A 13,578-nucleotide genomic window follows, 5' to 3' on the forward strand; every position below is an offset into this window, starting at 1 on the left:
TGCTTTGCATTCTGGTACTTGTTGCTTTGAATAATGCGAGGCTGCAAGTGGCAGCTTGCAAAGGAAGTAGGCAGCGCAGAATGTGCTATTCACTAGTGAAAGGCAAGCTTTTTGCATTTTTGCATGGTTGTGTTATCCTTTTTGCATTTTTGCATGGGTGTGTTATCAAGTGATAGCCCCGTGCGTTTCCCATTTTTTTAAACGGGTTTGTAACTTGTTATGCCTTATGTGACTAAAACGTGCAGGGCTATAAAATAACCTAAACCTTTTTCTGTTGTTTTTTTTTTTCTTTTTGCACCTGGTAAATTAAGCAATGTGGTTTGCACAGTTCTACAGCTCTTTAGTTTCCCTTTTCTTTTCACAATATGGCGGGGGTTTGGATATAAAATCCGTGACAGTCTTAACCGCATGGACATTACTACACTTCAAAACAAAGTGAAACTTTTACCACACAAGGGGCTCTGAATTTCATCTTGCACTCATGGCCCATTTTCCATTAATACAGCTGGCAAGTACCCACACATAAATAGTAATTTTGAGGGCAGCAGGAAGCTTGGATGGAGGGACACTCATCCTGGCAGCTCTAGCATGTATTCACACGACACCAGGGCAAAGACAGAGGGCACGTGGGGTGATAGGGCGCTGCATGTGCTCAGCAAACTAATAAGGCAGGAGTGAAGGAATAAGGGAGGGGCATACAAGGGAACATTTATTTTATTAGAATTTTTGTTGAGTGCTGGTCCTACCCAAAGGGTCCTAGGGCCTCATTACGACCTCTGCGGTAGCCATGCCGCTATTGGCGGCATGGCTGCCGCCGAAATCGCGTCCGGGTCCGGGACTTCAGAATGAGGAATTACTGGGCCATTCCGAGTTTGGAAGGCCCGGTAATTCCTCCCTCCAAGGACCCGGACCCGGTCCTTCCCCATTCCCATTTCAGCCCCCATAGTGCTGAATGGGAATGGGAGAGGGAGCAAACAACGGGCCATTACGAGTTGGCCCGTTGTTTGCTCCCTCTTCCCCTCACGGGACCCGATAAGCACGCCTGGTTTGACCAGGCGTTACTTCCTGGGTCTCGCGAGGGGACCTCGTAATGAGGGGGTACGGGGTAAACGGCACCGGCACCTTTTACGGCGCTGTTTATCCCGTACCGCCAGGGTCGTAATGAGGCCGCTAGTTTGAAAAGGTGGGATTTGAAAAAAGAAGTTGCATACATTTTTCTGGAACGGATAGAATGATTAGGATAGACAAGTGACAGCATTGTAGGAGGCAGGGTTATTCATGGGGAATCAGGCATGTTTTGAGGCTCTTTCTGAAAGTGGGGATGGAGGATGCTGTGCATATGGGAAGAGGTAGGGTGTTCCATGCCCTGGGTTCCCACTGGGTAGATGCTTGTTTTTGTGTGCATGTGAGTTTGCCGAGTGGAATGTGTAGAAGGTGTTGGCTGGCTTGTCTGGTGTTTGTATATGTAATGAGTTTCAATTTGCCATGACGCTAAAACAGAGTTTTGAGGTGTATGGATCTGAATGCAATGCAGAGTACTTCGAAGGCAATTCTCTGGGGTCTGGGGAGTCATTGGAGCTGGGCAAGAGCGGGTGTGATGTTTGAATGTTTGGGTAGGTGGTGGATAGTTCTGGCTGCTGCATTTTGTATGGCTTGCAGGGGGGCAAGGGTGCTGTTGGGGAGTCCTGTGAGGACAGCATTTCCATAGTCAGCTTAGAGAGAACCAGTGCTTGGACTGTGGTGTGGAAGTCATAAGGATGAAGGATATGTCCGATTTTACAAAGGGGATGTAGTTGTAGATTGCATGTTTTGGTGACAGCAGATATGTGGTGTGTGAAGGGAAGGTGGGGATCGATGGTGAAGTCAAGGTATTTATCTATATACTAGAAGAGGATTGTTTTATTTTGTTTTTTTAAAGAGGACGTGATTGAGCCCTTTTCTTACCATACTACTCTGTACAAAGACATCCTGTCACCTCTTGACTATTCCCTAATAGTATAAACTCTCTTTAGTGAGCTCCATGAGGATTATTGAACAAGGGATCGAAACCAACGGCAATCCAAGTTTTAATCTTGTTAAGTGGGTATTCACAATAAAACCTCACAACTGAATGGCATAAATAGATCATCTTTTATTACACAAATATTTTTTTAAACACATATAAGCCACAAATATCAAACAGTTCATAACCATAAAATTACTAAAACAACTCACTAAAAGAGAAAGAAAAAAGATAAAGGTGGAATAAATAAACAATTGAAAACCAAAATTAGCATTGAAAACCTATAACCAATTCTCAAAGCAACCTTTTATACCAAATGATAATGTGCATAGAAACTAATCAATCAACAAACCAAATATTCAATGCACAAACAAAACAATCAACTAAAAAGACACAATAAATGTAACTAGCATTTAACAGAGTTGAACATGTTCATGTCTAGTATTGAACCCGTTATCTCATTCTAGGGTTCTTAAATACAGCTTAGTCACTTGGCTTCTAATGCTTTAATGTCACTGGGAAATTAATCTCACATAATTTTAACCCAACATGTTTAATTCCCAATTAATGAACGTCAACTGTAGGGAAATTCATCACGGGACCAGATTTCTAAAATATTCAATGTGTCATCAACATCAGCTTCTTAAAGTCTGTAGCTCCAGCGTTGGGTTTGAACTCTTTGAACAGTCCTCATGGGGTTTCGTAATGCTATAAAATATGCAGTTAACCAGGGAAATAGTACACCACAACTATGAGTTGAACCACTATATAACACAATCAAGCAGTCTTCTCACCATAACTACTAAAATAATAGTGGTGAGGTTTACCACGTTCCAGTCGTTAGTCACTGGTTGGTGTGGGAAGTAGAACTTGTTACAATTAGAAGCCGGATCTAAAAAAGTAAACAAGAAACTATAACCCCTCAGTGTCTAGATCAAGTCGTTTTCCAATATAATAGTTCTCCTCTGAGGTAAAACATTTCCAAATTTGGTAAATGGTTGTCATCTCACCCTGCTCTTATTAAGTTGGTTAGGGCCAGGGGGATTTTTGTACATTAGTGCAAGTGGCTATCTCACATTTTACTATAAAGCTAACGGAATCAATTCATTTGGTGCATATATGAATAGTAACTGTCTATCCTGTACGTCTCTAAAAAGTCAAATTTCCTACTGCACCTCCTCAGAGGTACTCTGCCTTTCCTCTCCTTCCCCCAGAAGCTCATGGTATCCCAAGCTCTGGTTCTCTCTAGCTTGGACTATTGTAACAGCCTCTCTCTAAATCTACCTGCCTCTACTCTCTGCCCTCTGCAACTAATCCAGAACAGGACTGCGAGACTTGTCCTTGGCCTCAAGCCCTGGGATCGTATCTCTCCAGCTCTGAAATCTCTCCATTGGCTCCCAGTGGATGCAAGGATTAAATTCAAAACCCTCTGCCTTGTCCACAAGGCTTTCTGGGGCCTGGGTCCAAAATACCTTCAGCTATCCCTCCACAAATACCTCCCCTCTCGAGCTCTTTGCTCCTTTACCTCCAACTCCCTCAGGGTCAGTCGTTTTTCAAAGAAACAAGCTGGGGGTAGATCTCTGTCTTGGGCTGGGGCCTCCCTCTGGAACAGTCTTCCTGTCACTCTAAAACTTGAGGAGAACCATCTCTGGTTCCGGAAGCACCTCAAGACCTTCCTCTTTTCTTCTGCCTTCGCCCCCCCTCTCACCTGCTGATTTGTTCTCTCTTGGCACCATGCACCTGGCCACCCTCTGTCCTCCGGGCCCAGGTACCTGCTCACCCTGCCACCCTCCCGCACTGCCTCCGGGCCACTGCTTGCACTGGGGTCTGTATGTGTACCCATACAACCCCCCTTTTTCTTCCTGTCTGCTGCCTTAAACCTAGCGCTTGCAAATTGCTGGCTGCACTAACACTGTTTGTTGCCTTTATTATTTATTGTTATTTATCTGTTTCTCCTCTGCTTCGCACTTTCAACTTCTCCCCCTTCCATGCACTTTTCCCCTCCCCCTCTCCCATGCAGTTGCGCATTCTCAAGGTCACTGGGCCTAGTTAGATCGCTGTTTTGTTCTCCCCTGTTCCCCTCCCTTGCCTTGTCGCACTCTGTAACACTTGTGTACGAGCGCAATCGAAATAAAATATAAATATCAATATCAATATCCTTTTTTGCATAATAGCATGCTCCTAGGTGTTTAACTCAAAGTGCAAAAAGGAGCTGGTAGAATTTGTATCGTGAATGGTATAACATGTTTCGCACTCCTTCACCATTTTCAAACAGTTCTGTAGGATCCTAATTTTCCCAAAAGCTTTTCCTTGTACATTCTTTGAAAAAAACTGTTTTTGATTCATGTGTTCGCCAGCAATATCTATCTGCAGCGTTGGTGTGCTGCAAAAACCAAAGCGGAAAGGTATTTAACAGGTGTGGAGACGGGATATGTGTGGGTTGTCCGTGGTGAATTCTTGGATCCAGGGGGTGAGATTGGGTTTGTGCCTTAGGAGGCAAATGAGAGGGTATTCTGTTTTAGAACGTTTGAGTTTGAGGAAGTGGGTGGCCATCCAGTTTGTAATGATGGAGAGTCAGGATTTGAAAGTGTGGAGTTGTGAAGGGGATGACATTTGGAAGTATATTTGTGTGTCATCTACTTATTGAAGGAAATGGGCATTGTGTTTGCTAGGGTCTGTCCAAGGGATTCAACATATACGTTGATAAGGAGTGGAGTTAGGAAGGAGCCTTGTGTGACCAAATATTTGACATGGGAGGGGTCTGATCGATAAGGGGGTCTGGTGACAAAGTGTGTCCTGTCAGTGAGAAAGGTAATAAACCAGTCAAGTACCATGTCTAGTAGAATGGTATGGTCAATTGTGTGGAAGGCTGCATAGAGGTTGAGGATGATGAGTAGTGCTGTCTGTTCTTTGTGTGTAATGCCGTGGAGGTCATCAAGTTTTTTTAAGAGAGCGGTCTCAGTGCTGTGCCCAGGTTGAAAGCCAGATTTGATTGGGTTAAGGAGAATGTTTGTGGTGATGTGTTTTGCAGTTGGATAGTGACAAAGCGTTCCATGATTCTGGGTAGGTATGGTAGAATAGGAATGGGGTGGTAGTTTGCAGGGAGCGTGGGGTCGAGAGATTTTCTTTTTAAGAGGGGTGAGATTTGCCCAGTTTTTAGTGTAGTGGGGATAGTACCATGTGAGTTAGTACCATATGTGTACATTAAATACGTTGAGCTTGTCAGTTTCTTCTTAACCGCCTCCCCAGCTCCCAGCTCCCCTGTAGCTTGGGATCACCTCCCTGGCGGTAGATCTTTTATGGCTTTGGGTTACACTGGAATACGCAAAGGTTCATGGTTGATCCACAGAGGACTTATACAGACACACGTTTGCAGGGTGGAGACCAGTGCTGGAAATGGATAAAGAATTCACTGAGACCCCACAGAAGAGCGGGTCGACAGGGGGTGAGGCTATGGGTGGAGTCATAGCAGGCAAATAGTAGGCTTGTAAAAAGTGTAGAAGCACAACACTATAACAACACATTTTAGAAAGATGACTTAAAAGGTGCAATAATACCAAAATAGACTACAGCTGAGTTAAAAGAGTATAACTTAATATTCTCCATCCGGAAGGGAATACAGTCTACAGTCACCAACATGCAGTTTAATGTAAACCCAAAAATAAAATCACCTCCTGAAAGAAACCCTGTGAAAGAAAATGTAACTTGTTTTAGTTCCTTGCCTCGGAAAGCACTCAGCTTTATCCATCCCTCCCATCTTTCATCACCCACCATTCGCACTCCTTGAGATACAATCCAGCCATCTGTAGAATGCGGTGCTTTTATTGGCTGAAAGACGAGCTAGAGTGGAGCTCTCTGCAGCTCAGAAGGCTTCCAAGAGCTGGGAAGAGCTGAGCACTGCACGTCCAGTGCATCATGGCCGACCACGCAGAGGCATTGGCATTTTCTGGTTTCCCTTATTTTGAATCTGTAGAACCAACAAAAGTTAAACGCTGTGTTAGCCCAGTTTTCAAATCGCCCAAGTTGCAGATTTTGATACCTTTTGTTGGAGTTTTATTTTTATGGGACTCATGGTTTGCTCCATTAACGGAACAATCTATGCAAATATGGAACCAACATTTGCTCATGAAGTCCTATAAAAGGTACAAGTGCAATAAAAGGTATCAATATCTGAACTTTTACATTGTATGGGACTTTGCAAGCTAATGTTTTGGTCGATCTCTGCATTGATTTTTCAGTTTGTCCAATAAACGGTATTAAAATCTGCGACTTGTGTGAATCTGTAGAGGCAGTGCTTGCTAAATTCCGAATCCAGGAAAATCCGGCCCATTTCCAGCATTGCTGCAGATAATAGCCTCCATGGAATGGCCACACAATTGTGCATGCGCCTTTGCAAAGAGCACCCCATGTTGTCAAACCAAACTGGTTTGTTTTTCATTGAATGTTTCTTCCCGCCATCGCCACCGCCCCGGAAGACCAAGGCTTCGGTTCAACTAGAGAAGCTGGTGCATGCGAGAGGAATTATTTGTTGTGTGTAGATCTCGCAGCCCCATTTCTGTTGCTACTTTTTGCTGCTTTTCATGACTTCCTGTTTTGTCCAATGACTTCCTGTAGACTCCAATACATCATCTTTCAGGAATGCAGGTACTTACTTCCCTGTGGCAGCTTTGAAGACCTTTCTTTAAACTAAGACATATGTATTTTCATTTTTTTTTCTATGCAGCTTGTGGCCCTGAATCCAATTCATGGTGCGGTGTGATTAAAGACAGAGTGGTGGTATGGTCTCCAATGGCTCCAAGAGTCGTTGGGATCACGAGTAGGATACGTGGTGTAGTTATCGGGGTAGTAGTAGAAGGGATAGTAGGGAGGGTAAATGCTAAGCACAACAGTGAGAGTAGTGATCCATGCAGCAGTAATGGCGAGCCCAATTGCAAGTGCCACGTGGTTCAAAATCTGTGCCTTTCGTGAGAAGCTCTGCGCCTTCGCGACATCTCCTCTGCCAATTGCCTCTCGAGTCTGGAAAACAGAACAAATGAGAGATGAAAATATGCTTTTTTGTTCAATTTGAATATTTCAGTCACCTTACATGGGAAGTGTTGTATTTGCCTTAATCAGAGATTTCTTCACAGGGTGTATCAAAGTAATCGGAAGAAATGACCTGGACTGAGCAAGTAGCATTGATGTCTCACTGTCCCCCTGGCTCCGGCTGACCAAGACATGATAGCGCTCTACAAATGGCAAACTAACAGCAACTAGCACTATAAATGTTGCACTTTATACCAGTGCACATCATATTCACATATGTTGAACCCATGAAACACTCACTTGCAGGTTTGGAGGGATCCAAATGTAAACCACACCGAGTAAGTAAACTGGGTCATCGTTTGAACATTTACTCTATTCCTGAAACCCAGGAGCTTTGTGCCAAACTCTCAGAGTTCCTGGGCTTGGCCAAGAATGCTTCCAGCGATCCAGGAAACTGCTCAGTTAAACCTCACCTCCCATCAAAGACTGTGCTTACATTTCATGCGAGACTTGGCGAGGTAATCAGGGCAGTTCGACCCATAATGGGCAACAGGACGTCGGCCCACCCGTTCTGTATGTCAGACCAGTGAAAACACAATGCACTCCGTCAGCTGCAACAAGCATACGAGTGAGTGCTCTTGGGCTGGCTTGAGTTTCCCTTTGACAGTTCATTCTTCAGCTGCACGTGTTCAATGGGCCATTCATGACCATGGGCATTTTATTTCCACAGCCTTGCACGATGCATTGGTGATGCAAGATAGGGCTACTGCATACGAATGTGTGAGAAGGCACTCCTACACCTCCCTTTTCATTCAGAGGTGCTGGGGCGTAATCCATGCGGTGCCCCAGCTCCTGCGCACATGTGCCGGAACCAGGAAGCAGCTCTGTGCTTCCTGGTTCCTGTGCATGTTGGGCATAGCCAGAGAGCAATCGTGGGACCCACCTGGAAGAGCAGATTGTGGTCCAGGGCTGCAGGTAATAAAAAACAAGCATTGGCAACACCAACAATTTGGGCTTTTGTATAGGCATGGGAAAGGCACTTGCCAGGCACTGAATTAGTGGTATTAACTGGCCATTGATGGTAGCAGGTGCTCAACGATCAGAATACCCGAGATTCTAATAGTAGTGCCTGGCAAATGCCTAATACTTATAAACAAGCCAAAACCGTTGGTATTGCCAATGCTTGTTTTTAACAGGATTTCAAGGATTTCAATGAAGGATGCGCATAGTGGTCATAAATCGAGTGGGTGAAGGCAGACCCGGTTAAGACATTTTTAGTACACCAGTAGTGCGTTCACAGCTCAAATTAAGTCATTAACTCTCAGAAGACTCCTTTGAAAAAACACTGGCAGGCACTTTCAGTGCAAAGTTGGATGGTACGGCTTCAATAAATGAACTGGATGGAAATGGCCATAAGGATTAGCATGGGCAGTCAATGGGTGGGCAAATAACCAAACAACACCTGCAAGCTCTGTGTCCCTCCTCATATGCCATTTCTCCCCATCTGTACTCGTATGCAATGGTTTTGGCTAGACTAAAAAAGGGCATGTCTGCATGTGTAATGAATGAGTGTATTTTTGGGGTCACGCATGAATGAAAGACGTTATATTGTGTGGGTGCGTGAGTGAGTATGCATCTGTGTGCATAATACACCTCCTCCTCATGGGCCCTAAATAAGAGGCCCTCTCACCAGCGGGGTGAGCAGGCCTTTGATTTGGGAATGAATCAAGAGGCCCACTCCATGTGCTGGTGAGCAAGCCTCTGTTTTGTGGGCAGCTCCTTCCCCTGCACCCCCTAATCAAAAGCATGCTCCTCTGATTGCATGCATGATATAATATGATATGGCATTTATAATGTGCCTGTACACAAGTGTTTCTAGGTGCGACAAGACAAGGAGGCGAAAACACAAGGAGTAGAAAACAACAATCTTATTAGGCCTTGTGTCATTCAGATCATGCAAGTGCAGTGAAGAGGAAGGGGAGAAGTGCTGAGTGGGGGAGAAGTGCAGGTAACTCAAAGTGCAGCCAGTGGGTGGCTAAGTGCAGATAATTCAATAAGTGCAGCCACGGGTGGCTCAAAAGTGCAGAGCGAGGGGACTGTAAGGTTGCAGATACAGACCACAAATGCGAGGGGAGACAAGAGGCAATGCGAAGGGCAACTGGACATGCAGGAGCCTGGGCACATGTTCAGAGGGTAGCCAGGTGACCAGTGCGTGGAGCTGTCGGGACACCAGCAGGGGAACGGAAGAGAGAAAGCAGAAGCAAAAAGTAAGGTCTTGAGTTGTTTCCAGAAACGGAGGTGGTTCTACTCAAGTTTCAGAGAGGCAGGCAGGATGTTACAGAGGGAGGCTCCAGCCAAAGAGAGAGATCTACCCCCAACTCTCTGCTTGGAAAAGCAACTGACCCTCAGAGAGTTAGAGGTGGATGTGCAGAGTGCTCGTGAAGGGAGATGTTTAGGAAGAGGGAGTTGGAGGTAGTGTGGTCCTAGGCCCCAGATAGCCTTGTTGATGATACAAATGGTCTTGAACTTGATCCTTGCCGCCTCTGGGAGCCAGTGAAGATATTTCAGAGCTGGAGAGATACAATCCCTGGGCTTGAGGCCAAGGACAAGTCTTGCAGTCCTGTTCTGGATAAGTTGTAGAGGTCGGAGAGTAGAGGCAGGAAGATTTAGAAAGAGGCTGTTGCAGTAGTCCAGCCTAGAAAGAACCAGACCTCTGGAGACAGTGAGTTTCTGGGGAAAAGTGAGGAAAGGGAGAATACCTCTGATGAGGAGCAGTTGATAGTTTGACTTCTTAGAGACATCAGAGATGTGAGGAGAGAAGGAGAGGGTGGAGTCGAAGATGACTACAAGGTTCTTAGCCTTACAAGTAGGAGCAGGAAGAAGGCCCATAGTGGGCAGCCATAGCGAGAGAGGAAAGGAGGGAGCTGGTGTTCCGATGGGGAGGATCTCAGTCTTACTGGCATTAAGGCAGATATCAATGGCGGCGCACCATTCCTGAATTGCGGCCAGACAGTCTAGTATGAGAGAAGGAGAAGTGGTGGCTGAGGGGAGCCTGAAAGAGAGCTAGGTGTCATCCGCATAACACTGAAAGTAGGAGTAGAAAGTGGCGATGCAGTGGGCAAGAGATGCCATGTAGTGGTAGAAAAACCAGGGAGAAAGGTTGGACCCCTGGGGGACACCACAAGTAGAGAGACAGATGGAAGAGAGGAAAGACCCAAGTTGGACCTGAGAGGGTCGGTCAGTGAGAAAGGAGGTCAGCCAGGCCACGGCCTGATCAGTGATACCCAGGTTATCACGGAGGCAATTGAGCAGAATGGCATGGCTGACCGAATCAAAAGCAAAAGAAAGATTGAGCAGAACGAGGACAGAAGTAAGGTTAGAATCAAGGTTGGAGAGCAGGTCTTCACAGGTTTTCAGGAGAGCAGTTTTCGTTCTTCTGGCAGCTCTGAAGCCAGGCTGGTGGTCCTGGAGACAACCAACAGATTCAGTGTGAATGAAAGATGAATGAAAGATTGTATGTTGTGTGACCAACAAATCAGAGGCCTTCTCACCACAGTGAGCAAGCCTCTCATTTGGAGGTGCTGGGGAAGCGACCATCCCCAATCAAAGGCCCACTCACCAGCAGAGTGAGCAGCGCTCACCGTGCTGGTGAGCAGGCCTCTGATTAAAGAGGACACCCCCTTCTCCCGCTCCCCCAAACCAAAAGCCTGCTCCTCTAATTATCAGTGGTGGGGAGAGGTTAATGTTTGATGTGGATATGTTTGCTTTAACCATGATGCCCGTAAAACAAATGGCATGCCAGAGGCATAAAGCATAACCAAACTGGCTACAGCCATGCAGTTCAGTCTCGGCATGTAACAACATTTATCATGTTTGCATGATAAGTACTGTTATGTGGCTAAACTGGAGTGAAACGCTGCAACCAGTCTGGTTACGCGTTATGCTGGAATGGTGTTTTTGATTGGGCAATTTTTGATAAAGCAAGCATGATAAGTGTAATTACGTGGCTAGACTGGCATATTGGTGCCACCAGCATAGCCATTTTCTACTGTGGCATGACAATCTCTGCTGGGCATTTATGATAAAGCAATCATGATAAGTGTTATTATATGGCTAGACTGGCATTTTGGCGCAGCCAGTCTGGCCATTTCTTGCTGTGGCTTGGCATTTTTACTGGGCATCTCCTATGATAAAGCAAGCCTAAGTGTTATTACATAATAGAGATGTTTTCTTGTTATGGCATGGAAGTTTTGAATGGCAACGCGAGCAGGAGTATATTCTTATGCACAGGTACTGGCATATATTGGCAAAGCTTGGACATGTTTTCTTATAGTACAATTAATGGCATTATGCACCAAGCAAACATGAGCACGTTCTTATATGGGAATACTGGCATGTATTGGTGCAGCAAGCATGGAAATGTATGGGTGTGAAATGTTTTTTTCTACCTCCATATATTTTGGGTAAAGGCATCCTAAAAATGTGTGGAGAAATGTTCCTGTGCACTGTTGATGACTTGCATCCATATTATTTCTTCAAGCGTTACCCTACAAAACCGATTGGAAACTGTCTTTTAATCAAATTTTTCACAGAAAGTGAGTTGCATACTGCACCATTTTAACCTATTATTAACAATCAATTCTCAGGAGGAGAACCCACTGCAGCCCTGTTGGTTGGGTTGGCCTCCTTTGCTACGCTCAGTTGCTCATGGACATTTGTGGCAGATATCTGTGCCCCTCCAATTAAAGAATTCACAGGCCGCCACAGCCAAGGTTGCTGTTTTGGTAGAATTTGAATGAAGTGCACGAGGCCCATTTAATTAATAATGAGCTGTTGAATCAAACTACTACCAGTAACAGTTACTAGAATAAGAGAGACATTAATAGAGATGGGTTTTCATATTGTTATGAGGTGGGACGATCCCATTGGATGCCACCTGAGAAAATACTGCTCAGCCTAATATTGCTGTGCCAAGCTGTCATCAAAGCACAAGAATTTTCAATGGCCAGTCCCAAATTATTATTGTAGTTATTCGTATTAGTAGTATTAGTAGGGTATTTATTGAGTGTGAACCTAGCTTGGTGAAGCAATGGCGTGTTTTGCAAGTCATAGGGGGGAAGTGCACGTGAGGGAAGCAGATAGACGGCAGTTGGAGGGGGAAGATGGGCAATTTGGCAGCAAAGAATCTACATAGAACTGTGAGAGGCAAATCAGACAGTCTCTGGTTATTAGGGGGTTCAGGTGTAGTGGACCTAAGTGTTCAAGAGGAGCCATTCCTTAAAGGGGAAACAACACAGGAAACAAGAATTGGCAACACCACCTGATCTGGCTTTTGTGTAGGCAATGCTACGTCTTTTTCCAGGCACTGTCATAACGGCCATAAGATGCCAGCAGTTGGCAAACTGTGTTGGCTGCTCAGTATAGTATAACAGTGCCCGACAAATGCCTGCACAAGAGCCAAAACAATTGGCTTTGCCAATGCTTGTATTTAAGAGGAATTTGTGCAAGGAACAAATGCACTGACACATTTTGCTTATACATCAAGTTGCTGAAGGCATACTTTATTGAGACACTTTCATTACACCAGAAGCTGGTTTATGGATGCATTTAAGCCATTACCATTACCTTACAGAAGACTGCTTAGAAATAACACAAGCCTTTGGTTAAAATCACAGTGCTAGCCCAACGAGATCCTAGCCAAACGGAATTTTAGGTGGTTTGGGACAGGTGGTGGGTGAGAATGGCCATCAGGACTTGAATGGCAATTGGCTTTCACTTAGTGGATAAAATGCCAAACAATGCACACAGGATGAGTATCCACCCTCACAGTCCATCTCCTAGATCCTACATAGTTGCTAAAACATAGAAATGTTTGGAGATTCATACCCCAAGTTCCTTATGTCATTATTCGGTTGCTTTTTGATCTTTCACTTGCAGAGCTCCCAGGTTTCAAGAGGCCATGCGTGAGAAGGCAATTCTGTCTTGTTTTTTCCCCTTTGGAGATTGGACTTGTAGGTTTTTGTTTCCTGTTTGAAATTAAGGAAGAGTGCAAGCCCAAGAATTCCAAGTAAAAACAGGACTGGGTGGCATTCTTGTGCATTCTCGTGCACGGCCAGGGGTATCTTGAAATTCTGTGATTACTGCCTCTCTACCAGGCCCTTTGATCTCGGACTGCAGTAATTTCAGTGAGCTCAAACACACTTCAAGAAAGTATTTTGATTGGCCTCTGTCGCAAACAAATGGTTAGTGTTGATCATCATGATTAGCCCCTATCCACTCTTCTCCTATACCCCCACTCGACTCCCTACAACAGGGTATATTGAAAATAAAAAGAGGCGCTCTAAATATTTCTGGAAAATGTATGGGACGTGCAAGTGTATGGCATGTGGCAACTCAAAAAGCAGTCACAGAGAAAGTTGTTCACAGGCTTAGGCATAACAGGAATGGAGTGCGCAGCACGCAGAAAACACATTTGCAATAAACTATGAAATTATGAAGGACGTGGACATTCTCTAACAAAGTATTTAACTTTTGAAATCTGGCACTGTGCA

General features: G+C 44.9%; 1 protein-coding gene across 2 annotated transcripts in view; it reads right to left on the reverse strand.

Annotated features, from left to right (window-relative positions):
• Nucleotides 1-2,111: 2,111 nt before the first annotated feature.
• The window catches only part of LOC138450493 (uncharacterized), a 604,516-nt gene continuing 593,049 nt past the window's right edge, over nt 2,112-13,578 (reverse strand). For both annotated transcript variants that reach the window (XR_011260185.1, XM_069604843.1), the window contains one exon: nt 2,112-7,018. Coding sequence is in view for 1 of the 2 variants with exons in the window: in XM_069604843.1 (XP_069460944.1) it covers nt 6,949-7,018 (70 nt within the window). In the remaining variant the exon portion in view is untranslated. The remainder of the gene's footprint in view (nt 7,019-13,578) is intronic.

Source organism: Ambystoma mexicanum, chromosome 1p (assembly GCF_040938575.1).
Source record: "Ambystoma mexicanum isolate Mex_15411 chromosome 1p, UKY_AmexF1_1, whole genome shotgun sequence".
NCBI lineage: Eukaryota > Metazoa > Chordata > Amphibia > Caudata > Ambystomatidae > Ambystoma > Ambystoma mexicanum.